We start from the raw sequence: 27,062 nt of genomic DNA, 5'->3' as shown, positions 1-27,062 counted from the left end.
TAATGTTTATTGATTTTTGAGAGAGAGAGAGTGTGTGAGCAGGGCAGGTCAGTAACAGAGACAGAGGGAGAGACAGAACTCGAAGTGGGCTCCAGGCTCTGAGCTGTCAGCACAGAGCCCGACGCAGGGCTCGAACTCACCAACTGTGAGATCATGACCTGAGCTGAAGTCGGACGCTTAACCAACTGAGCCACCCAGGAGCCCCAGGCACCCTGATTTTTAATAAGGATCTGGCATACGTAACACTAAACCTACAGGTTTTTTGCGTGCATTATTTCCAAATCCCCTAATCTGAGAAATGACCGATCTTGCGTGTTTCTTTGATAGGCATATGCCGGCAAAGAGCTGGAGGAGCGACTGCGGTCCGTGTCCAGTGTCGATGAACTCATGACCGTACTCTACCCAGAATATTGGAAAATGTACAAGTGTCAGTTAAGGAAAGGCGGCTGGCAACATAATAAAGAACAGCCCAACATCAATGCAAGAACAGAAGACACTGTAAAATTTGCTGCAGCACATTATAATGCGGAGATCTTGAAAAGTAAGCATGGGAAGAAAAATATTTGATAAGCTTCAGTCAGCCCAGTGAAAGCTGCTAGTCTGTTTTCTTTCTTTTTAATTTCAGTGTTTGTACCACTAAAGCCCTTTAGGGCTGAAAGCAGACAACAGAAATAAAGGTTTTCAAAATATAGCGTTTTATGACTTCACTGTGAGTGGTTAAGAGGATTTCTCGAAATATAAAGAATAGAAATGTGGATGCATATCAACACGTTTTTTTTTCAATTGAGGTGATATCCCAATGCAAAATTTTCAAAAGGTGAAGATATATTTTACACACTCTGCAAGCATTTAAGCATTCTATGTCTTACAAAATAATTGCACAGAAATTCTTTGATTTGGATTCAGAAATGCTGAATTTCTAAATCACCCCAAATCATCTTTCCAATGACTTCTTCTTGCCTTGTTTCTTGATAGCTGGACTCTGGGAAAGCTACTAAAAGATCTAGCAGAAAGAGTCACAAAAAATTACGATGCCGGGTAAAGTGGCATGGTATAAATTGGTGGGCTACTTTTAAAAAAATAAGTCCCTTCGGTTGTTAGATATGAATCGCTCTCAAGGTTTGAGATTGCAATTTATTCCCAAAACAAACACACACAGCATGGCTTCACGGTTGAGTAACCAATAGCTTCCACGCTTTTTTTCTAAAAATTTTACTTGAGGGCAAATAGGGAAAAATAAGCTAAAACATGTAAGAAGTACGTCACCTATAATGCAGCAGTTAAAAGGTCAGCAGTGCTATGGCCAACCCACTCACCCACTGTAAACAGAATTCCAAGAGAGAGTATCAAAGGAACAGAAAAATTAGACTTTCCCGAAAGCACTTAGTTCAGGATCCAGGCCCCACTTGATGGCACATACCCCTGCGTTTCAAGTAGCCACGGCCATGACATTACCCAAAGCTGCCAAGCAGCCTGCCTGAAAACCATCTCTGAACGCAGTCCAAACCCATAGCCATTTTCTCATTTCTATCTCAGTTTAAAAAGAAAAATTAAGTCACGTTCATATTTGCTCGGAGACCACAAAAATAGTCCGTGCTATAGCCGAAGAACGTGACTTCCTCTCCGCGGGTCCTGCAAATGATTAAATTTTCATCTTCTCAAGCAAAGAAAACCGAGCACAAGTGCTGTAGAAAATCGGTGTCGTTTCAAGAAAGCATAGTCCTAATTTTAGCTTGTTACACGGCTGGAGAGATCCGTGTGTCAAGGAAAATATCCGTAGGCGCCCCGTGAAATACCGTATCATATTCCAGGTCACGGGGCAGCTTAGGATCCCGTCGAGTCCTCCTATATTTTTGTAACGTTACATCTCGCGCTTAAGTCTGGAACTCTGAAATGGAAAGCCGCTGGCGACTGCCAGAGGCTTCTGGCCCTCGCTGGCTTCGTTGTGACTCACGGCCTTCCCTGTGACCCGGCAGGTATTGACAGCGAGTGGAGGAAGACTCAGTGCCTGCCGCGCGAGGTGTGTATAGATGTGGGGAAGGAGTTCGGAGCGGCGACAAACGCCTTCTTTAAACCCCCGTGTGTGTCCGCCTACAGATGTGGGGGCTGCTGCAACAGTGAGGGCCAGCAGTGCATGAACAGCAGCACCAGCTACCTCAGCAAGACGGTAGGTGGGTGGGTGCCGGGGCTCTGCCCTCCGCAGCCGCCGACATTCTCGCTGGGAATGAAGTTCATTTCTCAGGGCCCCGCGGTTTGGATGGTACAGTCTCACAGAGAAAGTAACTGATGCCTGAGGAACCCTGTTCGTGGTAGCGGTAGCCGAGAATAAACACACGTACGAGTGCGTGTCTGAGAGAGAGAGAGAGAGAGAGAGAGAGAGACCCAGCTACTTTCCTTTGGCAATGAAACGACTGTCAGGTGCGTGAGTCTTCCGATGACAGAGACACAGCACGAGTTACACGTTCAAGATACATGCTGAAATGCGGGTGGGTGTTCTGTGCAACAGGCGTAATACGGAGACGAGCCGGCACCCTGAGCTGAATTGTGTTCATCTAGGAAGGAAAGGAAATGGTCTGCCGCTCAGTCTCATGGATTCTGAGTTACCTGTGAGGTCCCATCACACGAGACGGGAGGCTTCGAACAGACAGCCCAGAAACGTATCTTAAGGTTGGGTGCCGGGATCTCGGGAGGCGGATGCGCTCACCTGCACCGCGGGTCGGCCGTGGAGGAGGCGGCTGGCCGTCAGAGGGCACGTCTGGGCGCCGGTGGTGGCCACGGGGTGTTGTTTGAAGGGGTGTGAGCCACTGGCCTCTGCACAGAGATGTCTGGAGAAGCCCGGGGCCTGGGCCGGGCCGAGGCAGACTCCCCGAACGACAAAACCGTGTTTGCCTAAAAGGCTTTTCTGATCCATTTTGGGAGGTGGAATAACACAGGCAGCCTGGCTACATCCAGAACTGTACTTTGACTTGTTTTTTTTTCAGTTTTATTTATTTATTTTTGAGAGGGAGACAGAGAGAGTGAGTGGGGGAGGAGCAGAGAGAGAGGGAGAGAGAGAGAATCCCCGGCAGGCTCTGCTCTGTCGAGCGCGGAGCCCGACGCGGGGCTTGAACTCACACACCGTGAGATCATGACCTGAGCCGAAACTAAGAGTCGGGCTCTCGACCGACTGAGCCACCCAGGCACCCCAAGAACTGGACTCTGACTTTTAAAGTGAAAAATAACTTCAAAAAACGGGATGCTCGGTGTGATTTGTACAGTGTGGAATGATAACAGGGTCACGCTTTTAGTCAGATAATGTCTTTACTTGGAACCCGTGTAAGAGAGGCTTCTTCTCGTATAGACCTTGCTGCTCAGAAGTTTGGATCGCACTAATAAAATCTCTTATTTTGATAGAACTAAGCGGAAATGAAAGTTAAATTGCCTTTTTGAAAAAAAAAAAACAATCGTATTTCTTTTTATTGCTCATACACCTGCTGAAGGAACCAGCTGTTTCAGATACTAAGACTTGCAGGAGGAAACAAAAATTATCAAACTGTGTTTTCTATTCAGTTTACCTCTGCCTAAACTCTAAAGACTAAAAACAAAAATGAAAAGGTGATGCATTGGGGCCTGGCGTCCTCCCTGTTATCATAATTAAGCACAGCCAGAAGGACTTCATTTATTCTTGATGAAGCAGCATACTCCTAAATATAGTCACGCATTTAGAAACTTAATCAGTACAATGTTTGTTTGTGGGCCATAGCATAACATTCCAGTGCTTGATAAAATTCTGATATTTGAATGGAATAACACATCATCGTGTGTTTGAGCACAGCACCTCTTTTTCACTCATTCCCCTCCTTCATCAAACAGTGATTAGAAATTTGGTAGCTGAGAACCGTACATTTACTGTATACTGTTCGGAATAAAATGCTACTGATTTCACAGGTTTTACTGGATAATAGGGCTTTAGCTCATCATAACCCTGAAGTATAACAGGATTTTAGAAATCCTTTTATAGGTGTTGGCACTAAACACCTTTTTTCAAAAATATCGAACTATTTATTCCAGTGGGATAGTCTCTAAAACATAACACTCATTTTTAAAGAGATGTTAAAATCAAAAATGTTGCTGGCTTTCATATTTTAGCTGAAGCCCATAAAAGGATTTTTGGCCTTCTGTGTTGTCACAGTTAGAGAAAATACACGAGGGTGATTTGGGAAATTACCTTTTTGGAATGCCTTTAATAGAATATATTTGTAAATATTTCTATTAAGCAATATGATATCTACCCTAGATTATATTATTATTGTGGGGTTTGACTTAAGGCAAATAGCAATTTGGTTGACCTTCAAAAAGTCCAGATAAACCAGTTGCATTTCCCAAAGACCAAAGGGCTAGATGTGGTTTAAAAATGGGATGGCATGGAAGAGGCTCAAAAAATAGATTTTGGGGGCGCCTGGGTGGCTCAGTTGGTTAAGCGTCTGACTTCGGCTCAGGTCATGACCTCACGGTCCGTGGGTTCGAGCCCCGTGTCGGGCTCTGTGCTGACAGCTCAGAGCCTTGAGCCTGCTTCAGATTCTGTGTCTCCCTCTCTCTCTGACCCTCCCCTGTTCATGCTCTGTCTCTCTCTGTCTCAAAAATAAATAAACATTAAAAAAAATTTTTAAAAGAAAAAAAATAGATTTTGAAGATTTCATGGAATAAAATGTTACCTACTAAGAGCTCATTATTTGTCATTTCAAAAGTGCCTTATTGGATTTGGTTGTTGGGTGAAACTTTATCATCAAAGTGCTCGTGTTGTAAAGGTGAAAAGTTGAGTCATAACTGTTTTAGCATTGGGATGTTGTTTCGTTGGTTCATTTCTTGGAATTCCTGTCTTTTTAGAGTTAATTTATTTTCTCAGTGAAAATCAGTTGCCAGTTGACAATAATGCTGGTTTTCATTATTAATTCCTTCCACAAATTCTTCTATGATGACCTTGTTAAGCTGACAGAAAAAAAAATAGTTTGAAATGAATTTTCTCTGGGGCACCTGGGTGGCTCAGTCGGGTAACCGTCTGACTCTTGATCTCGCCTCAGGTCATGGTTTCCCATTTCGTGGGACCAAGCCCTGCGTCGGTCTCTGGGCTGACAGTGCGGGGCCTGCTTGGGATTCTCTCTCCCTCTGCCCTCTGCCTCTCTCTGCCCTTCCCCTGCTCACATGCATTCCCCCCACCACTGAAAATAAATAAACTTAAATGAAGTTTCTGTAAAAAAAAAAAAAAAAAGTCTCAGACTTTATAGTATATTATTTATTAAATATTTTCATATTTAAATTCCATATTTCAAAATATATCTTTTTTAGATACAGATGCTCAGATGTTCTGTGTAGTAGTTCCTCAGATAAGCTCTTAGTTCCCCAGTACCACACTCAGCCCAAACAACACCCTGGTCTTGTGGTTTTCCCTCTGGACGCGTGTCTTCATCTCTAGTCAGGAGCACAGGGGTCGTCCTTGACCTCTCCCTTCTCTTGTCACACATCCAGCCTGTCACCAGTCCGATGTTAATTTTATCCCGTAAGTATCTTGAATCCCCATGTCTACCACCATCACTCTAGTCCAACATACTTTTCATGCTTTTTCCAGCTAATGAAAAACCAGCCTCTCTGTTCTCCTGCTTCCATTTCCCCTTGATTCTCTCAACTGCCCCCAAACGCGATATTTTTTAAAACACAAGTCTAAGGGTGTTTCCAGCATAAAGACCCTTTGGTGATTTCCCACTGCTCTTAGAATACAACCAAACTCTTTATCACAGCCTTGAATGTCTGCGTGGCTCTACAACATGGTCTGCCAGAAGTGTCCCTTGTCCTTACTTTTTGTGCTTCTAAATGCTCTAGGCTTTCTTGAGTTCCTTCCACCGTGCCCCCTCTGGCCCAGGATCTTTGCTCATACTCTGGCCTTCTGGTCTCCTCCTTGCTGGGGTACCAGTTCTTCCAGTCTCCATCACATGACTCAACAAGTCCCTGGGGGAGATTTATCTGACCTCCTTGATCGGATCCTGTTTCTTTTAAATTCTTTATAGTTTCCCATACTTTTCTTTCATTGCACTTAACTGCAGCTTATACATCCATTTGTAACAATATAGCCAGTATTATTTGATTAATGTCTGTCTCCTCCTTAAAGCCAAAAGCAGGTCTGTGTTGTTCATGGGTTACCTGAGTATCTACCACAGAATTAGCATACAACCCCTTTTGGAACCACATAAAAACTGGACCCTCTCACCAGAAAAAATGAAAATATGGACATACCCACAGTATTTACGCCAGAGTTCCAAGGATATGGCTTCCTTACCCTACTCCTTATCTGTTGAACCAGATTTTAAAACTACTGCCTTGAAGGTTAATAATAATAAAATAGTCGGGGCGCCTGGGTGGCTCAGTCGGTTAAGTGTCTGACTTCAGCTCAGATCATGATCTGGCAGTTTGTGAGTTCGAGCCCTGCATGGGGCTGACAGTTCAGAGACTGAAGCCTGCTTCAGAGTCTGTGTCTCCCTCTCTCTCTGCCCCTCCGCCACTCACATTCTTGTCTCTCCCTCCTTCAAAAATAAACATTAAAAACAAATAAAATAGTTGATTAACTCACCTGTGTAATTTTATTTATTTTTGAGAGAAAAAGAGAGAGCATGTGCTCTCGAGAGTGGGGAAGGGTCAGGGAGAGAGGTGGGGGGAAGAGAGAGAGAGAGAGAGAGAGAGAGAATATCCCAAGGAGGCTCTATGCTTTTAGTGCAGAGCCTAACATAAGGTTCAGTCCCATAAACTGAGAGATCATGACCTGAGCTGAAATCAAGAGACAGAGGCTCAACCAACTGAGGTACACAGGTGCCCCAACTCACTTGTGTAATTTTTAAATAAATGGATCCTATTGCCTAACAAAAGTATATGCTGTCAGTTTTAGAACAGTATTGTTAAATGTCTGTTTTTTAACACATAGAAAATTCCCCCACTTTCTTTTCCCATTCATAGATGGCGAGAGCAAAAGTCACCATTCTAGGGGTACCTTGGTGGCTCAGTCGGTTAAGTATCCAACTTTGGCTCAGGTCATGATCTCCTGGTTCCTGAGTTCGAGCCCCACATCAGTTCTGCACTAACGGTGTGGAGTCTTACTTAGGATTCTCTCTCTCTCCCACTATCTCTCTCTTCCCCTCCCTCTCCCTCCCTCTCTCTCTCACTCTCTCAAAATAAATAAACAAACTTAAAAATCACCATTGTATTCCTCTTACCGCTGTCTTGCTAAATACATGCTTACTTTACACAATATGTGCCAAATAGATCTCAGGAGTGCCTTGAGTAAAATCTAAACTTGGGAAACATAATATCACTGTTAGTAAACAAAATCAATAAATGTAGTCTTCAGTTGATCATTGGTGGTTTTTCTGTGACCAGTGCATATTTGTTTCCTGCAGTGGCATGATTAGGTCCCATGTTGACCTCATTGGTGCCAGAGTGAAAGCATTTATTCAAGGATGAGTATGTATGCACAACAGCACACACGCTTCTCTGTCAAGTTGGAAGCCTCACGTGGGTGCAGGCTTCAGAACGTTATAAGGCTTCCAGGCTAAGAAGAACATTTAGTGCTAAGTTTAAGGTATGTGTAGGTGAACTAGAACTTGGTCCAGTATATTTTTCTACAGGAAAACTACATCTACTTTAGATCATATGGAATCAGTTCTCAGTGTGTTTCATCCTCTTGCACCTCTAGCCTTCAGAGAATTTAGGTTTACTAGTATAACAGATTTATGATGTTCAAATCATTTCACCTGCCTCCTCCAGTCATCTGCTCCTATGAAAAATCAAGAATTTACCTATAACATTTTTGAGATCTGGTTCCTTGCTGTTGGTTTTGTGTTGTTTTCTCAAGGTTTTTTTGGATCCTTTTTGATAGGCTTGATATGTGCAGTAATCATAATTCTTATAAGTTCTGATCTACAGAGCAGTAGTGTTTTTAAACGTTGTATGCATCACTGTAACAGCAGGCTAGATCTCATCTCCGCACTTCCGTTTGCTGAAGAGTTGCAGTTTGAATTAAAAATTTGAAATGCGTTGAAAACAAGGTACTTAGCCCTCAAAGTTCTGCCCCAGGACACGTTCTTTTCTGACTCCACACTCTTTCCTTGGGTTTCCTCATCCACACTATTTTGCTCTTCATGGGGATGACTCCAAAATCCTTATCTCCAGCCCAGACTTCTCTCGCGGTTCCCATACTCAACCCTGTGACTCCGCTTCCTCTTTGACAATCATGGAAAGTGTGTGCCCCACTGGAGTTTACGACCTGTTCCCGCACAGCCACCCCACCTACACAAATAGACAAGCAATAGGCCCTTTCCTCTTCCAGTATTCTCTTAGTAAATAACACCCCTCATCTTGTGGGTTAATCCAAGTTATTCTTCCTTTCACTACAAGCCCAATCAATTCCTGTTAAATCTGTCTTCCAGACATGGCTAGAATCCATCTGGTGTCTTCATCCTGCTGATCCCACTCTGATCTAGGCCACATTCATCAATCACCTGGGCCAGCCAGCCTAGTAACTGGTCCCATGTCTCCACTCTTACTTCCCTCTAGTCCATTGGCTACATTATAGCAGTAAGTTTTCTCTTTGCTAAATGGTAAATCAGTTATTGCCCATGTTAGCATCGTTCTTATTGGTCGATGCAAATGTTCTAAGTCATTAAGTATTTTGAGCAGCACTCTCCTTTAGGTGTCTTCTTTAGGTTAAATCCATCAACACGGTTCGCTAGGCCCTCCGTGATCTGGCTGCCACCTAAATCTGTAGCCTCAGTGGTCACTGCTTTTTCCCCCAAATATTGCTTTCCACAAGAACCCAAATGCTTTCACTCCTTCAATTATGTCAGTATCTCTTAGCCTCGAAGTCACTACAATACTGTCCTTTGTGTTTGAACATCTCCTTATATACCACCTTGACCTCCCCATTCATCTAGCTAATTTCTACCCATCTTTAGCTAATTTTTACCCACTTTATCTTAAGTGATAAGAATGTCACTTCCAAGGCATTGTGTTGTCTGCTCCATAGCATCCTTTATTGCCCATATAACATCATTATCTATTCTATCAGGCTGTTTTAGTCCCTGAGCCCTAAACTCCATGAAAGCAAAGATTGTGTTTGGTTATTACACTGGAGCACAGCACAGTCATTGGCACATAGGAAACGCTAAGCACTCAATTGAATGAATACAGGAAAAAGAACAGATTTGAGGCCAAGGGTAGAGCTGGGAATATGCCGATTTTGAAAACTCTGAGTGATATTTATGTGGAGATAGGAAGAAGATTGGGCAGGTAACTCTAGAATTCTATAACAGTGATGGGATCCCTAGCTATAGATATAAGAGGAAACATCATATTGATAAATGTTGTCTGAAGCCATGGTGTACTTGTTACTATGGAGAGAATTCACATAAAAGCCAGTGCCAAGGGAAAGCCAACATTCAGTCATAGAGTACCACCCATTTCTCTTCCTAATTTTATAATATCATCCCTTCTCCCACCCAAAGAATCCACTCAGATAGTTTTTAATAGCAAAAACAATTATTTTCATTTAAATTCAGTTAAGTGTAGTGAAGTACCCACTATGGGTGCTTCATACCCTGTTGTATAATGGGTATACAGTCATGTATGGACTGTGCACTAACGGAGCTTACAATTTAGCAGGGAAAATCAGCATTTATCAAGCAAATAAAAGTAGCCTAAGTGTTGTAAAGAAGAAATAAATGCAAGGCTTTATGGAAATGCATATCAAGGAGGACAAGGCGTGAAACTCCTGAAGGCAATGTTTTCATGCATGGTTTAACATTTTCACTAATATTGCAGCTTATAGAGGCTTATACCTAATACCTTTCCTAAGTGTATTTTTTATTATATTTTCAGTGTACTATAAATGGGAGCATGTGATGATCTCTTTCAAACATAAAAGGAAGTTTCTAACTGCTGTTTTTTCTGACGGGGATGAAAAAAAAAAGTTGTCGTTTTATCAAAGGAGTTCCAGACACAACTTTTAACAACAAAAATCACCAACTAGAATCATATAAATTTTAAAGACAATGTACCTTAGGTGATATAAAACCCAACGTTTTTTATAGAAACTTCCTTAGAATTCTTTTTAATAGGGCTCAACAAAGAGCAGGTTTCTAGAATGTGCGAGAAACCAGCCATTTGAAAAGTGAAACCACGTGCCCTAAGCATTCCAGCGTGAACTGATAGGTCACAACCGCTTTCAAAGTCCTCCCTGCTATCTGCTTCAGAGAAGTAAACGGGGTGGGTGTCTTTCTGACCTCCTTCATAAACATGCGCCTTCAGTCTATTTTCTTACGAGAAGTTGTATATTTAAAGGGATATGACCAAAAACCAGAAAGTGAATTTTGCAGGAGATAAATTATTTGATGACTCAAATAAAAGCAGAAGAAGGTCATCTCCTTTGGAGCCAAACACTTGGATTAAAAAAGTTATCTAAGTGTTAGTATTTACCTTACATGGTTTTTCCAAAGATAGGAATGAAGAAGAAAAACTACAGAGCCCATGGGGCTTCTCTGGAAATCCTGGGGTTAGAGCTCAAGAGACTATACCCTCTTTGCTGTGTTTTTTAGTGCCAGCAGAAGGAGCCCACTCACTCTGGAAGCTGGGCCTCCTCTGGTCCATGCTGATGGACACGGACAGCAATATTTAAAATTCTGTGTTGCCATCCAAAAAAAAAAAAAAAACTATTACATTTTTAATTATTCCATAAAGAAATAATATAAGCATATATATTAGCAAAAACATTCCAGATGGTATCTGAGTTCAACTGCATGCTTCATAAAATGTTCTTTTACAGAAAAATTTATTTAAACCCGAGTAAAAATGTGCAACTATGGAATCAAACTGCGAGGTATTATTTTGTACTGCAGCAGTTTGGAAGATTCCACTCATATGTATTCAACAAGTGGAATGTGATTTGTTTGGAATCTTTAGCTAATTAATATTTGGCAAGCGCAGTTGTTGGAAATCAGGTTTTGTCCAGATGTGGGGAAAAGCTCTCTACCATACCAGTTATCAGAAGTGAAAGAAGAACGTTTGCCTGAAGGAAAAAATAACGCATCTGTTAAAAATACCTCTTTTCCAACTCCAGGCACTGTGATCCTGTGTACAAAACTGATTCAGTGTTTCTAAAACTCCTCAATTGGGGTTTTTAACTATAGCATTGTTTATGCATTTTATGTATAACATTATATAAAATTAATTCCATCCCAAATGGCAATCTGTTCTTCCCAGACCCAATTTAAGTTCTATATCCCCTTGACAGTGGTCCTGTGGTTGGTCTGCTCACTTGATAAGCTGACAGTGAACCCTCAATGTTTAACTTTTCCCATTTTTAGGATTTACTTAAGTGCTGTGTGGTTTCCCTATATCATCTTACGGTCATTAACTATACTCTCCAGAAGCTCCAGATTGCCTCTATACTTAATTAATGGACTCAAGATTGGAATATTTAAATTAAATATGGCAACGAGACATGCTATGAAAATAAATTGGTTATATTTTGGGGGTATAAAGATGTCGTAAAGGGCAGCATTTTTTTGTTTCATATTTGTACCCACACAGACATTCCCTTAAAATGTAATACTAAACTGTAGTCCAGGATCTCGTCAGTAAGGAAGTTCTACACCTTTTTCTTGAATAGCCTGCAAGATAAGTAGAAATAGGAATTGTTGTTTTACAACTGTTGCTAGGCTGGTATAAACAGCCTATTGTTTCAAAATGTGGCTTTATTTGAAGTCCATTCTTGTTGGTGAGAATTGACTATTAAATACTCTTATTAAAGAATTCCAGTAGATAACAACTGGGAACCATTCAGTTGGAAATGCTTGGCGTTTCCTCTTTTTTATTGCAGCTTTACAGAATACACAAATATTTTTTTTCCCAATGTCCAGGCTTATTTAAATGCCATCTTTATATAAACCTTTTGATCTCTAAAACCAGCAACTCCTCAAACAGACATATGCAGATAGTATGGGTCCATTATGAATTATATTACTCCTTAAATCCTAACTTAGCTACAAGCTATTATCATGTACTGTTCAAGAACAATTCACTTTATAGCATAAAACTATTTTAGGAAAATCACCACGTTCAAAATATCCAAGTATAAATGTCATCATCCTCAATTAGGATTGACTGAGTATACATATATACATGGAATTGTTAGCTAATGCTGAACATAATACATAAATTTTGCACTCTGTGAGCTTAAATATAAAGTAGAGAATACCGTTGTGCACACATTAAGACACAAAACAGTCTGACAATGGTATGAGGATAGTTTTATTGAAATATAAAGAATTTATATGTTGTTGCAACAGTGATGTGCCGGAGAGACCTTGACTCTTTTGAGAGAAAATTATACTGACTGTGTTGGTTCAGATCTTTATATAATGGCAAGCACAGATTTCAAGAGAGTTAAACTGCAGGTTCTTGCTCACGAACGGCATTTGTGATAAACGATTTGATAGTTTAAAAATTCTAACATGGTATCATTGTATGTGTATATGCGTGTGTCTGTATGAGAGAGACGGAGGGGGCAGGGGAGAGAGAGTTGCATGGGGCAAGAGCCACTGATTGATGAGAAGCTGCCATGGCACTTGGTACTCGGCATCTTGTTGGTTCTCAATAAGGAGTTACTGAAAACTAAACAAGGTAAAATGTCAAATCGTTGGGATTCATCTACCAAAGATTCAGATCAATTTTGAAGGAGAACCACTGTTCAGAGAACACCGCTATGACATCACCACCAGTATTATCCCTATTTTATGGATAACAAAATGGAGGCAAAGGGAAATGGGATAATTCTTCCAAGTCACGGAAATAGTAAATTGCGGATGCAGGACTCAAATGTCTGTGTTTCTAAGACTTGGTTCTTGGTTACTATTCTAATGCTAGTAAAGGAGAGAGGTTGCTGGTTATTTGGAAATTACATTTAATGATTGGGGGGGCTGTGAGTTTATAAAGTGATTCAAATTACTCATTTTTCGTTGTTGTTCAAACAAGTTTACCGTTTCTAAAGCACATACTATCTGATTAGGGAAAAGGGCCTGTGGACACTCTTCATAATGTGGGGATTAAATATAGCTATATAAAATTTACAAACGGATCTGGAAGGAAGGAAACGGAATTTATCATACTTCTTAAACAGGTGGTGGAAACCTTATAATCATTTTAAATGAGAAAAGTCAGTCAATCCACACACGTAAGACCAGTGCAGGAAGAAACTGGAAAATGAAAGAGGCCTCTTCAATACATGACAAGAGCCACAATAGGTACCATCGTGCCTGAATGCACACACATACGGCACACTCCCCTATATTTGGGAAGTTGATAGATGAATAAAACTTATTTATCAAGAACCTTCTACTTTTAATATTGGTCAGGCATCTTTCTCTGGACCCTTAAATTTTGTCCACACTGACACACTCAAGTAGAGAATTAAAAAAAACTATCTGAAAAACTCAGGTAAAAATTTGGAGTCGGAAGATGTGTTTCAAGAGAAGGGACTTTTTTTTTTTTTACTTTATTTTTTCAGCCTATTTATTCCTTTCACCCAAATTAACTGAATTCCGCTGCCCAGTTGCCTGCCTAGACTCAAATAAGAGAAATGAAACATAAGTAATTAAAATTTGGGGGTTTTATTTATTTCACAAGTAAATTTTCCTCTCACGTTCTACTGTACTTTTAATACTTATGAATGTAGTTGTAATACTTAGCAGGAAAAAAGAGTTCTGTAAACAGCGATTTTCTTTTACTGCCTGTTTACCTGTCCCTTTGTGCCTTTAGTCAGTGAGTTCACAGAACCCAATCTCTTCCACCCCTTGAAAGTGTACAGCCAGGCTTTTTTTTTCCAGGAAGATGCTTTCTTAATGCAGAAGAGTGTTCCCCTCCCACTAGAACATTCTTCAAAGCCCCAGTTCCTAAGTGTACACTTGGGACTCCAGGGTGGGTCCTGAGTGTGGACGTCATCCCCCCAGCAGTGGCTGAAGGGGACAGATCTCTCTTTGCCCTTGGGAAACCTTGCCAGGGTGGCCTCTGGGAGGTAGCAGCCCCTGAGGGTGGGGAACATCAGGCAAGCTTGCACAGCAGCGGGGTCTCAAACCGCACCTCCCCCGTCCCTCTCAGGCCCCTGGGCTGCTGCCTGTCACTGGAGACAGTGCCAGATCCCCAAGTGATTCCATGCGTTCCGTAAGCAAACACCGCTCCCCTGGCCTGAGCCCACTGAGCGCTTTCCCTCTGATCGCGAGAGGTCTGTCTTCACCCCCTGCTCCGCCCTGCTCCCCGTCCCACAGCCCGGCCCCCCACAGGAGCTGCTCTGCTACCCCGATTCCGTCAACCTGTCCTAAGGCTTCATTCCCCCAAGACATCGGGCCCTGTGACCACACACGCCTTTCTGAAGCTCTCCTGTCTTCCTTTGGCTTCTCTTGGTCTACCAGTAAGGCCTCCTGGCTCTGTATCTTCATTCTTTCTTCTTCCCAGACATAGTTACTATTTGCCTTTTCCACCCCTTCATGATGCACCTGTTCCCCAGGCTTCTGTCAGACATTTTCCCCTTCATTCAGAGTGATCTCACCAAGTAATCTCATCGGGGTCCAAGATGTCAAGAAGGGTTTTCATATCGATGGCTTTGAAGTGTCTGTCCTAGGCTCTAGACACAAATCCAACTGCCTGGTAGACCCAAGTTCTCAGGATTTTGTCAGCCAGCCTGTGAATCCTACCATTTCTACCATTACACAAGGTTTACATAATTTTTAAATTTTATACATATAAAAATTGAATAAGTAGTTTATGAAACATTCATTTCTTCTGTTCCACTGGTTCTATGCTAGGGTCCAGAGATGCGATAAGAAGCAGAAAAACTGTAGTGTATATAGACACTGCAGAAGTCTGTCTCTTAAAATAGTTTTACCTAGTGCAAAGGATTTCTACCAGGGTGACCTTTCACCTAGTAAAAGGTGTCTTCCAATGTGCATAAACGAATGTCCTTTTAGAGAAGTGACTGGTCAAAGCCATAATACTGGGATATGTTGAGGTCAAATGTTGAGATTTATCTGTGTATCATGGGCAGTATTCTGGAGGAGATCTAGAATCTTGAGAATATGAGCAAGATATAAAAAATATAGCAATCAGTATGCATGTCACACTCACTGACATTAACGTATGTCATTTTTATAACCATCCCATGGACAGTGGGTCAGATGTTTCCTCAACTTGACTGATTTTTAAAGAAATATACAGCTTAGATAAGTTAAATGACTTTTCCAAGTTTACACAACTTACAAGTGGGGTTGGTAATAAAACTGCCCTGTTGGGGTGTGGCCTTGTGCCCCTTCCTCCTAAGGCACCTGTGCTAACAAAGTAGCTGAATTTTTCTTTTTAAATTTTTTTTTTCCCAACGTTTTTTATTTATTTTTGGGACAGAGAGAGACAGACAGAACATGAACGGGGGAGGGGCAGAGAGAGGGAGACACAGAATCGGAAACAGGCTCCAGGCTCCGAGCCATCAGCCCAGAGCCCGACGCGGGGCTCGAACTCACGGACCGCGAGATCATGACCTGGCTGAAGTCGGACGCTTAACCGACTGCGCCACCCAGGCGCCCCACAAAGTAGCTGAATTTTTCAATGACTATACAATAAATGTATTTCAAATGTAGAAAATGTGCATTTTATAATTTAGGTATCTCTGTATTTCATCCTTCAAATTGCATGTCCATAAATCTCCCTGTAGGACTAAATGGGCAACTAATTCAATTCCAGTGATCTTCAAGTGTTGGCTTGGAAGGACAGTGAGGGGCCGGATCACAAGGTTCTGGAGTTTGTCATCGTTTTTAGCCCTGCTCAGATTGCCAGAAAGACAGTAACACCAAAGCCATTCAGCTATCGTCCTATTATCGCTTCTCGGCCTTTCGGCTAAGATCAAGTGCAGCTATCGTCCTATTACTACAGACGGATCTTATCAAGCACATAATGGCCAGGACTTCACTTTTACCATGATTATTGAGAAGTTAGATTTTTAAAAATTATTTTAAATGTTTATTTAGTTTTGAGAGAGAGAGAGAGACAGAGCACGAGAGGGGAGAGGAAGAGACAGAGAGGGAGACACAGATTCTGAAGCAGGCTCCAGGCTCAGAGCTGTCAGCACAGAGCTCAACGTGGGGCTCGAACTCGGGAACAGTGAGATCATGACCTGAGCTGAAGTCAGATGCTTAACCAACTGAGCCACCCGGGAGCCCCTGATCAATTAGAATTTAAGAAACTTCAGAATTTAAATCCACTCAGTTTTACTTAACCATTAATTTATTTGTCAATTCAACTTAAAACATTGACTTTGGTGAAGGAAGAGATGAATTGAAGTTCCCATAAACAAGGCATTCAGAATGAGACTTTAAATTTTCAGACTCTAACCCACAACCACGTATCATGTCCTACCTTATTTTAAGCTTATTATTTTCATAATGCCTGTGACAAAAGAGCAGAAACAAAGCTTTATCTACTAAGTGATGAATGTGTTTATTTTCTTTTAAACCTAATAAATTCATAAGATTATCTCAGACAGTTGTAAAACTACTTTGAGGTGGAAATTTAGTTTGGAATGAAAATCGATTTCACATCTATGTATTTTATGTCTCTGTATTCAGTTTACCTGGAATAAGACTTAACCAAAGATCCCTAGGTTGTGTGGCCAACAGCTGTTTACTCTCATAGAAACAAAGATATTTATATCTGTGCCACTTTTTCATAACCCCTGGAATAATCGAGGACTCCAAAAAAATGCTTTTTCCCCCGAACACCCTGGTCCCTTGCATCTCTGCTCCATAATCATTAGCCGGTTATCAAAATTCTAATATGCTTTGCAGTAGTGACATGAGAGAAGCATATGGACTATTTATTATTCTGATAAAGGATACTTACTGATTTGAAGCAAAACAGTTTTTACGTCGTAATCATGAAACAACTTTTGCGTCCTGCATATATCACGAAGCACTACCTATCATAAAGAATTAATCTCACTTTTTTTGAACTCCGACATTTACCATAAAAATGCTTTCTAGCATCTATATAATTTTTTCTTCTTTTTGTCCCTTCTTTGTAGTTGTTTGAAATTACAGTGCCTCTCTCTCAAGGCCCCAAACCAGTAACAATCAGTTTTGCCAATCACACTTCCTGCCGATGCATGTCTAAACTGGACGTTTACAGACAAGTTCATTCAATTATTAGACGTTCCCTGCCAGCAACACCACCACAGTGAGTATGAATTAAATCTATTTTTCTGCATCCTCTACTAATATAAAATGATTTTCAAGTAAACACAGTTTATCAAAAGAACTTTTGTGAAACTTGCTATAATATACTTTGCATCAAATGCAAAAGACAAATTGGATAGTGCACCACGAAAATAAAATCAAACTCAAACCAGGAAGCCCTTCGTATAGACCATCTAGTTAACAGTATAAAGCAAGTATTTCTATGAAGTGACACGCATTCCCCCAATATTCCTCTTATAAGTAATTTAGCCTAATTGATCTAACATCCATGAAATCAAGTGTGCGAACTCATAAATGACGTTTTTACAGCTAAAAACATTTAAGCCTCAGTAAGATTTTTGGTCCCAAACAAAAAGTAAATAGGAAAAGATTATTTTACATCTATTAGCATTCACTTGTCTTTTTTCAATCTCAGTTGTTTTTCTCTATCTGTTCGTATTGTTTATTTCAGCCAGGATTGAATATTGAAATACTGATGAATTACCTGAAAGAATTTTCTCTTACTGTTATCCCAAATTAACATTCAAAGTACCATTTGTTACTCAAATTCCTTTCTCATCAAATTTTTTAGGCTCGTAAATGGCAGCATTTGCTGCATTAGATCACATAGAAGGGGCTGGAGAGGCATCAGGTGTGGACTCTATGAATAGTGTAGACTGAATCATTATGCATCATCATCAAAGATCTAGGAACTTTTCAGCTCGCTACCCCAAAATGAGGATTCGGCTCTTTGATCTTTAGGATATCCAATGCATGGGAATAAAATTTACTGAACTTCGACATCTATAACAAACTGTTCAATAAATTGATGGGCAAACATATATATTACCAAAAAAAGTGTAGCCTTGCATTTTAGGGGACGTGACGATAAATGTGAGATGCTGAGAGCATTTTTTCCCCATTCCTGCTTTACTTAGTACGGCAGATAGGAGGCCTGATCTTTCCAGGAACACTTAAACTAAGGATAGCATCATCTAGAGTGAAGTCTATCCTCCACGTGAGAACAAAAAGGTCTTACAGGCCTCTGTAAATAAACTGATGCCACCATACAGGAGGACGAGTACCCCCCAAAGCTGTCGTGTGTGCGAGTTCACCCACGCAGCTCAGAAAGTCGCACCCCTAACCCCTGTGGCCACTCGTCCGTTCTCAGCACCTCAGCCATTATCCCCGTGCTGGCTGTCCCCAACATTATGGTTTAAGACTGACTTAAAATATATCTACATCTCCTCTATTGCTGTTTGAATCAGATATAATAGGTACAAAACTCAAAGACTAATTCTGTTTATTTCTACATTATTCATAGCACTTTTCTCTCCTATTCTTTGAGGCCTTGAAATCACACGGTTGGCATTTGCTTTTTTGCCCTGATTTTATCTGGGGGGATGGGGGAGACGGGAGATATTTGCTCCAACCTATATACATGCAGTTCCTTTCTATCACTGCCATCCTTGCTCACATCATCCTGCATGCAGACCTCATCAAATGCAGCGGTGTCGATACCCGTTTTCTCATGCCAGAACCTTCTCCAGCTCCTGTGTAATGTCACAAGTAAGCTTTAAAAGGCCTCACTTCCTTCATGTGACCAGAAACTGTCGGTGGCTTTCAGCTGCTCAAAGACCTGAGCACAGATTTCTCACCTCCTTGTCCTGTAATCAGCCTTCCTTTCTTGTTTCGCTTCTCATTTCTCACCAAGGCTGGGTTTCACCAAGTCTTATTCCCTGAACACCAAACTCATTTCCTGCTCTGTTTGTCCTTTCTATTCTGGCCCTGGCTTACAATAAATTCCCTTTTTTTTCCCGCCTTCCCAAAGCCCAGTCCGCTTCTCAGAGTTCGGGAAAGGTCTCGGTCCTACATCTGTCTTGCCCAAATGCGAGCCTCCCTTGCTTCCTGAATGCCCATAGCAATTACTGCATTTGCCTTGTCCTCGCATGGGTTTGTAGGGCTCCATAAATACGGCGTGTGTGCAACTGGATGGTGAGCATTTCAGGTAGGTTTGTACCCTCCACAGCCTCCAGCGAATAATGCTTGAAAATTACTGAGTCATTACTGTACTTTCAGCCCTTCATGTGCACTGTCTCCCTGAAGCCTCCCAAAAAGCATCTCTGAAGTTGATAGTGGTAGTAGCTTCATTGTACAGATGCAGCAGGTCATCACACTCCAGAGTTAGGAGCGAAACAATACACTCCACTGATCAGCCAGTGTTTGTTAATATCAAATCACTTCTGTATCTGCAATTTTGTAGCATTTGCATGTTTCGCTCGCATTTTCACCATTACTTATTCATACAACTTATTCATATAACTTAAATGCTGCTGAAGGCAAGAAGAGACAGAAAGAGCAAATCAAGCCTGTGCCTCACAGTGAGCCAGGTCTGAGCCCGAATTCAGGTTGGCCACCAACTCACTTTCCATGGTTGGGTTATTTCATGTGTCTGAACTTCAGTTTGCTTATATGTGAAAGCACAAAGTAAAGAGGAGTGAATGAAACACTGACTATGGTGCTTAGCACAGTGCCTGGCATCTAAGCGATAGTCAGTAGAAGGCAGACTTACCATTACCGTTAAGATCCATCTCTGATTCATCCATCTCCTCATGTTTTCTAGTGGTGTTGTTGTTTTGTTTTGTTTTTTTACCACGGTCTACAATAAAAAAAATGCATTTCACATTCCACGTCAGTACACACATGAATCTGTATGGGTGCAATATCTATGTTTATGTAATATGCATATAGCATATATAGTGTATATATTTAAATTAACTGTATAACCTTACATGTAGTTATATATAACTGTAAGAGTAAGACAGAACATTATTTTAAAACACTCTCATTTATTACAGTAGCAGCCAACTCTTTTTTCATTATCACCCCCTAAGGATCTTTTGCAGACCTTTTTTGTAATCACCTCCCTCATAAAGTTTTAATACCATAGACCTATTCATATAGCTTTAGGTATTATATGTATATTTGGGCTTTATACATAAAAAAAGGAAGTAGAAAGCTTTTTACAAGACAAGTGCTCTAATCCCTGAGCTATAGGGCCTCGCAATAGAAAGCTTTTTAATGCAATGCAGGACTAAAAATGACAAAAAAATTTATAGTTAAAAGTTAAATTAAAAACATAAAAGCCATGAACATCAAACATAATTTTATTACACAGTATTTGCTGACAAACCTTTAAGGTAAGTTATTTACTAATATAGTGGTAATATATCATATTACATACAGAAAATACCGATTGATATAAATATATAATGATACGAATGTATGTTTAAAGAAAACATTCCAAATAATTATCGTTCCAGGAAAAGAAGGATAATTTTTTAAATAATTTATGTAACATTTTTTAGAGAACTTAACTTCCACATCACGTGAGAAACAACTTATAACTTCTATAACTGCTGGATGCTTACTTAGTGTCACCAGCTTTTTCTTCTCAGCATTTGACACACTAATGGCTTGAATAACTTCTGGAGAATTAAATAATAAAATAAAAACTACTTTTACTTAATTCCCTAAGCTCACGTCACACACAAAACACCAGGGATCAACCATTGGCAGCAGTCCCAAGGCAGCCGACATGCCCACACAGGCAGCTGCTGCTCTGTGACCTTGAGATTGAGCACTCAATTCAGAGAAAGTCTTTCAGTGACAGCCCTCCGTTCACTATAATCTCATAGCCCTTATCTTGCAAAGACTCTGGATATCTTCGGTGCCAATCCTGCTCACGTGACAACCCATAAAACCCAATAGAAATTACTGGTTCAAAAGCTTTTCTTGGGTTTTGGAGAAACAAAAACCACTGCAACATTTAAGATTCCTCCTCTCCAATAACTAGTTTTTACTCCCTTGCCAAAGATACTGCCCCCATTGTGAATGCATGCCTTGCTACTACCCATGGGGTACACAGATACTTCTTTCTTTTCTGTTTCTCTCTTTTTTTTAACGTTGGTCTCCACTTATTGTGAAGTGTGGCCTTCAATTTAATTAAAAACTGTCATGGCAACTTATATATGGTGAGATAAAGCCAAGTGGCAAAACCATTTGTTAAAAATAGCAGGAATTGCCACAATGGCCAAAATTAAAAAGAAATGACAAAAGCTAATAGTGGAGAGGACATGGCGCTATGTTCGTATGTCACTAATGGGAATGTTAAACGGCATAACCACTTTGCAAAATATTTTGGCAGATTCTTATCAACTTAAATAATACACTTCTGATATCATCCATAAGTCATCTAAAAACATATTTGCACACAATAACTTGCACATGAATGTCCACAGAAGCTTCATTAGCCAGTAACTAGAAACAACCCAAATACCCATCAAAGGCGAATGCATAAGCAAACCGCAGTATATCCATACAGTGGAACATTACTGAGCAATATAATACAAATGAACTGTTGACACGCCCACCATGAATGGGCCTCAGAACATCAAGCTGAGTAAGACAAGCTAGACTAAAAACTACATGTTATATGATTCAATTTACATGAACCCTAGAGGAGACAAATAGAACCTAGACTGAGAGAAAGCATTTTGGGAGTTGTCTCAAGATATAGGTGGTGGGGATTGACTGGAAGGAGCAAAAGGAAACTTTGGGGTGATAAACATGTTCCATATTTTGATTATGGTAATAGTTACATGGGTACCTACATGTGTAAAAAAATGAACTTAAAATACAAGCATTTTATCATATGCCCCTTATTTCTCAACAAAATAAGAGTTTTGAAAAGCCAAAAGCAACAGACCTATTTTATTAACTATAATTTTGAAATTCACGTAGGTTTAAAATGGTAGATTTCTTAAAATGTTCATGATAACAAAGTCAAATATTTTAAGATTCTCAAGATTCCCCAGCAGGGAGGGCCTCCCAGCCCTCATTTGTATAGAGTTCGAAATTTTCCAGCAGTGGCCCCCAGCTCTGCCCAACCCCTGCGCTCTTACCAACCACTGTTGGGACAAAGACAAGACTTGCCTTTCTCAGGTGCATGGTGCTCAAGTCCCATTATTAGGAGATTAAATGAGTAGCAGACCATTTGTTCCAGGTTATCTATGAAGAAGTATAATTCAGTAAATAAATGAATCTTTCATAAAGTGAGTTGTCCATAAAAAACTATTGAGTCTCTAAAACGAGCCAAGAACCCTCCAAGGTAGTGTGAGGGAGGATAGGCACGGGCTTGGCTGATTCTGGCCTCAGAGCGTGTGCACAGTCAGGAAGGGACGATCGGAACTTGCGTGCGCAGTCAGGGAGGGACGATCTGAGCATGCGCGGAGTCAAGGAGGGAGGATCCGAGCATGCGCACAGTCAGGGAGGGACGACGTGTGTTCTGTCTGTACAATTATCACCATTATGATTTTACAAAACCTTACCATGCACCAGGCACCTGCCACACACCGCCACATGCTCATCCTAACCCTGCTAGGTGGCCGCATGGATGGTCCACACCACAGAGCACAGGGGGGGAATAGTGCACACTGCAAGCAGCTTCCCAATTACAAAACTCATTTTCTGCTGTGAGTTTCGCTACCTTCGGTCAACTTTTTGTGATTCATTTTCCTCATGTACAAAACATAAATTCAAATGTTCTTCAAAAATGCAGTGTCACATTTATAACCTAATCCTCACAATTAACCTCTTCAATGACATTTCGTTAGTCCGATATCGTAGAAGAGTGAAATGGAATAAGAGTAATAAGGAGAAGGAAGAGGACAACATCCAACACATAGGGATGCAGTGACATTTATACTCAGTGACACCTGCCTGGTCTTGGCACAGTACCTGATGCCTGACGGTGAGCATTCAATAAACTTGGGCTGCTATTTTTACAGACATTCTACAAATGGGAAAACGGAGTATTAGAAGTGTTAATCAGCACATAACAAAGCTGAACAGCTAAGAAAAGTGCCAGAAAAAAAGTACAGATTCAAGTCTTTTCATCTCTTAAGCCCATGCTCTCCCCCAGTATCTTATAGTATTTAAAAAAACAAAAACAAACAAACCCCAACAACTTTCAAGCTTCAATATCAATACCAAGACACGTCAGAAAGTCCAGAGGTAGAAGATATTCTCTCTAGAAGTGGTTAGATATCAATATTCATGTTGATGTTCTCATAGATTATTTTCTTTCCTTCCAATTACTTCCTCCTATATTTTCCTTCAGCTTGAACCCCATGGATTCCCATGGCCCCTTACATGGAGGGTCTCTTTCTATGGAGGTATGGAGGGAATCGTTTGTAATTAAGAAGTGATGCCAGAGATTTTTTTTTTTTACTTGATAGAAGTAGTGTCTATCCATTCATGAGATATTTCAGTCTTACATGTGTGTCACACCATCCTAGATGAGGGATATTTTAAAAAATGGATAATTCCTTAACTAAAACCGCTCTGTGCCAGAGTACAAACACAAGTATTCCTAATATCATAAGTACATAAATGTACACTGTGCTCTGCTTTATTGAGTCATTCATCAAACACTTATTGTGTATCTACTTGGTATTGCTATTATGGTAGGTTAGAGAGAGAGGAAGGTAGACAGGCTCACTCCTCTAGAGAAATCCCGTGAGTCAGAAAGATGCACACGGGACATGAGCTGGCGAGGCAGAGGAAGAACGCAGGCTGCATCCCTCCCGTCACACACGAGATGCCCGCGTCTGCAGAGGTACAGAGAACTGCATCTGCCATGCCAAGGATGGACTTTGTCTTCAAGTCTCTCAGGAGCCATTAAGAGATACATGTATGACCCGTGATATTTACATTGCATATTATAGAAAGAACATCTGGATGGCAGTGTAATAATAGAAAAAACATGGATAGCACCGTAGTAGGTATACTGAGTCCCAAAACAAGAGGTGGAAAAACTGGAGAAGAAGCTTCTGAAACAATCTCATAGAGAAGCAACAAGGGTAGGAACCAAGGCGGTGGAAATGGGGATGGAAAGAAAAGAGATGGAGAGACAATTTTGAGAAAGTCACGGCTTGGGAATGGCAGGTACAGGAGAACAGAGGCAGAAGTTGAGGGTGCAGTGCATGGACAGTATTCACCAAGACAGGGAACACGTGTTCACAGGAAGAGTGGCATCTCTAAGAAATCAAAGAGAAATGTTTGCAAGGCGGTAGGATGTGGAGCTGGGAGGGCGCTGAGGTGGCCACTGCCAGCACGAAGCTGATATGAGCCCAACCGAGGAAAATAGAAACAGTAAAAAAAGCAGCAGCAGCTGGCACTATGCAGAATATCCATATCTAAGAAACTGGGAGAAATAATAGTCTGTGCAGAGACTGAGAATAGTCAGAAAAATCAGGGATTCAAAACTAGTTATTACAGAATCCAAAGGATATTGCAAAAGCCAAACAAGAATTCAAGGAACAAAGAAGTGGTCTGAAGATCAAGTCTTAGAAAAAGCTCATGAGTTACTGTGACGGACTCCCTCATCTGAAGGATATGTGTTACGGAGGTAACACTTATTAATACCCTATCTTGCACAACCACTTTGAGAAGGAGGAAGAAGAAACAAGGGAATGGAATTCCCAGTTACATATGAGAAACTGAATCAGGAGGATTTGGTCATTTGCCCCAACATCACACAACTCAAGAGTGGCAAACCAGAGACTCAGACTAAATTTGGAGTCAATCCATTCCTTTGGGGATGCAGTCATGACTACATTTTTAACTTCTTCACATTAAAAACAAAAAACAAAAAACCCTTCAAACATATAGGAAAGAACAAAAAAAAAAATGCAAAAACGACATATCCCTCCACCCCAATTCTGTCATACTCACTCAAGACAACAACCCAAAGCCATGGTCACCATTCAGCACCCTTCCTTGCCAGAGGCAACCACTGATTGCAAATTGTATCCTCATTCATGCTCTTCCATTTTTATAAGACAAAAGAATGTATAGTACGGCTTTGCTTAAAATATGTTAAAATGGTGACAGTACTCTTTTCTCTGAACATGATGTTTTAGAGATGTAATCATTTTAAGGTCTCCAGGCCCCCTTTGGTCATTAAATACCTGTGTAGTATTCCATTGTATGGATGAATGAATGAATGAGTGAGTGAATGAATGAATATTCATGTTTATTCTACGATACAGACTATAGGGAAGCAATATACTACATACTAGGAAGAGAGTAAAATCAAAGGAGAGAGATGTCACATTTGAAACATAAGTGCCATGAAATGAATTCTACCCAGTGGTAAATTCATTGGTTAATTGGTTATCACTGACAATGTTCCTAAAGGGTTCCTAAAGGAAATAGCACATTCTGGGGACAATAAATCCATGAGAATTGAATCGACGAGGATTGCATGTTAATGGAAGAAGGCCATCAGAGATTCAATTAAGAAGGCAGTGCTAAGGCTGTGCTTAGGAAGCTTTGGGTACCAGCCTAGAGAGTTTCACCCTTCCTGTGGAGGTATTGGGGAGCATATGGAGTTTTTTGGTAGGGGAGTGACAAGAGCATGCTCAGCACAGCCAGGGTACCTTGGATTTTTTTTAATGAATACAAAATAGAAATATGTATGATTTCAACCGGATAAAGAGGTTCTGCCAGTCTTTGGGGGAGAGCCATGATGTGGTAACAGAGGAAAAGAAGGGGTGAAAAAAAGAGAAAATGGAAAACTCTAGCTTGAAGGCTCATTCATTTTTATTTGTTTACTGGTTTTCATTTCTTCTACCAAGTTGTCAACATTGTTTACTAAGACACAAAATAAAACATATTTGCCTCTAAGAAGTTAGAGTTACCCGGGCTTATTAAGGAAAATTTCATTCGTGTGAGAACGACTCTCTTCTCCAAGGAACAGAGCAAATTTATCGCCCTGGCAACCTTTGATGTAGAACTTGAGGGCTCAGTGTCTTCATTAATCTATAACAGATCCTCAGTCTGAATGCTTAGAAGCTTGAATATCCATTAGGCTTTGATTTTCTCCTTTTAATTATTTCTTTCCTTTTCATTTCAAGATCATGCATTCCATTCTTGCTTTACCAAAAATAGAGATAGAGTAGCACGATGCAGTTAGTAAACTGCATCAGAACAGAAATGCAGAGACAATACATCTGCCAGTGAAACTGGGACACGAAGTCTTGCTCCAGTTGGCCAGAAACTACTTTCCCACTATTTTAAAATATGCATCTGTGTCCTGCCCTGAAAATCCCCTCTTGATAGGTTTAAAACTCTCCTGATCATATGCAGTTATTTCTGAAACCTTAATTCGTAGGTCTGGTCATCCTTTTTTTCTTTTTACAAAGCTCGTTATTATCTAAATATTGTCTAGCCCCTTCAAATGAGCACTGATTAACATGAATCCATTTAGCCATGGAACTCAGGTAAGAGTCTCCAGGCCTTGGAGCATATTTTTTCTAACAGGAAGCTAACCGTGCTGACCTGTGTACCCACCTTTGGACTGTCTGGTTTCTGTCTTCTGAACAATAACAGGTGAAAGCACAGCCTTTTTTTTTTTTTTTTTAGAAGTTTTAGGCTTATAGAAAAACTGAGAAAAAGGTATAAAGAATTCCCATCTACTCCATACCCTTATTCCCTAGATTCCCCTATTACTAATACCTTGCATCAGATAGTCAAGTGTAATCAAGGGCCATGCATAAAGAACTCAAGAACAACACAATTCAGTCTTTGGAAATCAAACTGTTGCAGTCTTTTCCCCAGGGCTGTGTGGCTCTGAGAGTGAAAGAAAAGAGTTGCCCTTGCAGCTGCTACTCTGACTGCAACCTTGGGAGGGTCTGGGTGGATATG

The 27,062-nt window shown here is 40.7% G+C and overlaps 1 protein-coding gene across 2 annotated transcripts in view; it reads left to right on the top strand.

Moving 5' to 3' along the window:
* Positions 1-27,062, top strand: part of VEGFC (vascular endothelial growth factor C) — a 111,291-nt gene that overhangs the window by 73,759 nt on the left and 10,470 nt on the right. For both annotated transcript variants that reach the window (XM_058719926.1, XM_058719927.1), the window contains exons 2-4: positions 328-541; positions 1,977-2,167; positions 17,141-17,292. In XM_058719926.1, coding sequence (XP_058575909.1) covers positions 328-541; positions 1,977-2,167; positions 17,141-17,292 — 557 coding nt within the window. The remainder of the gene's footprint in view (positions 1-327; positions 542-1,976; positions 2,168-17,140; positions 17,293-27,062) is intronic.

This window comes from Neofelis nebulosa, chromosome 3 (genome assembly GCF_028018385.1).
Source record: "Neofelis nebulosa isolate mNeoNeb1 chromosome 3, mNeoNeb1.pri, whole genome shotgun sequence".
Classification (NCBI taxonomy): domain Eukaryota; kingdom Metazoa; phylum Chordata; class Mammalia; order Carnivora; family Felidae; genus Neofelis; species Neofelis nebulosa.
The sequence above is the reverse complement of the archived record's forward strand: the minus strand, read 5'-3'. Positions and strand labels throughout refer to the sequence as shown.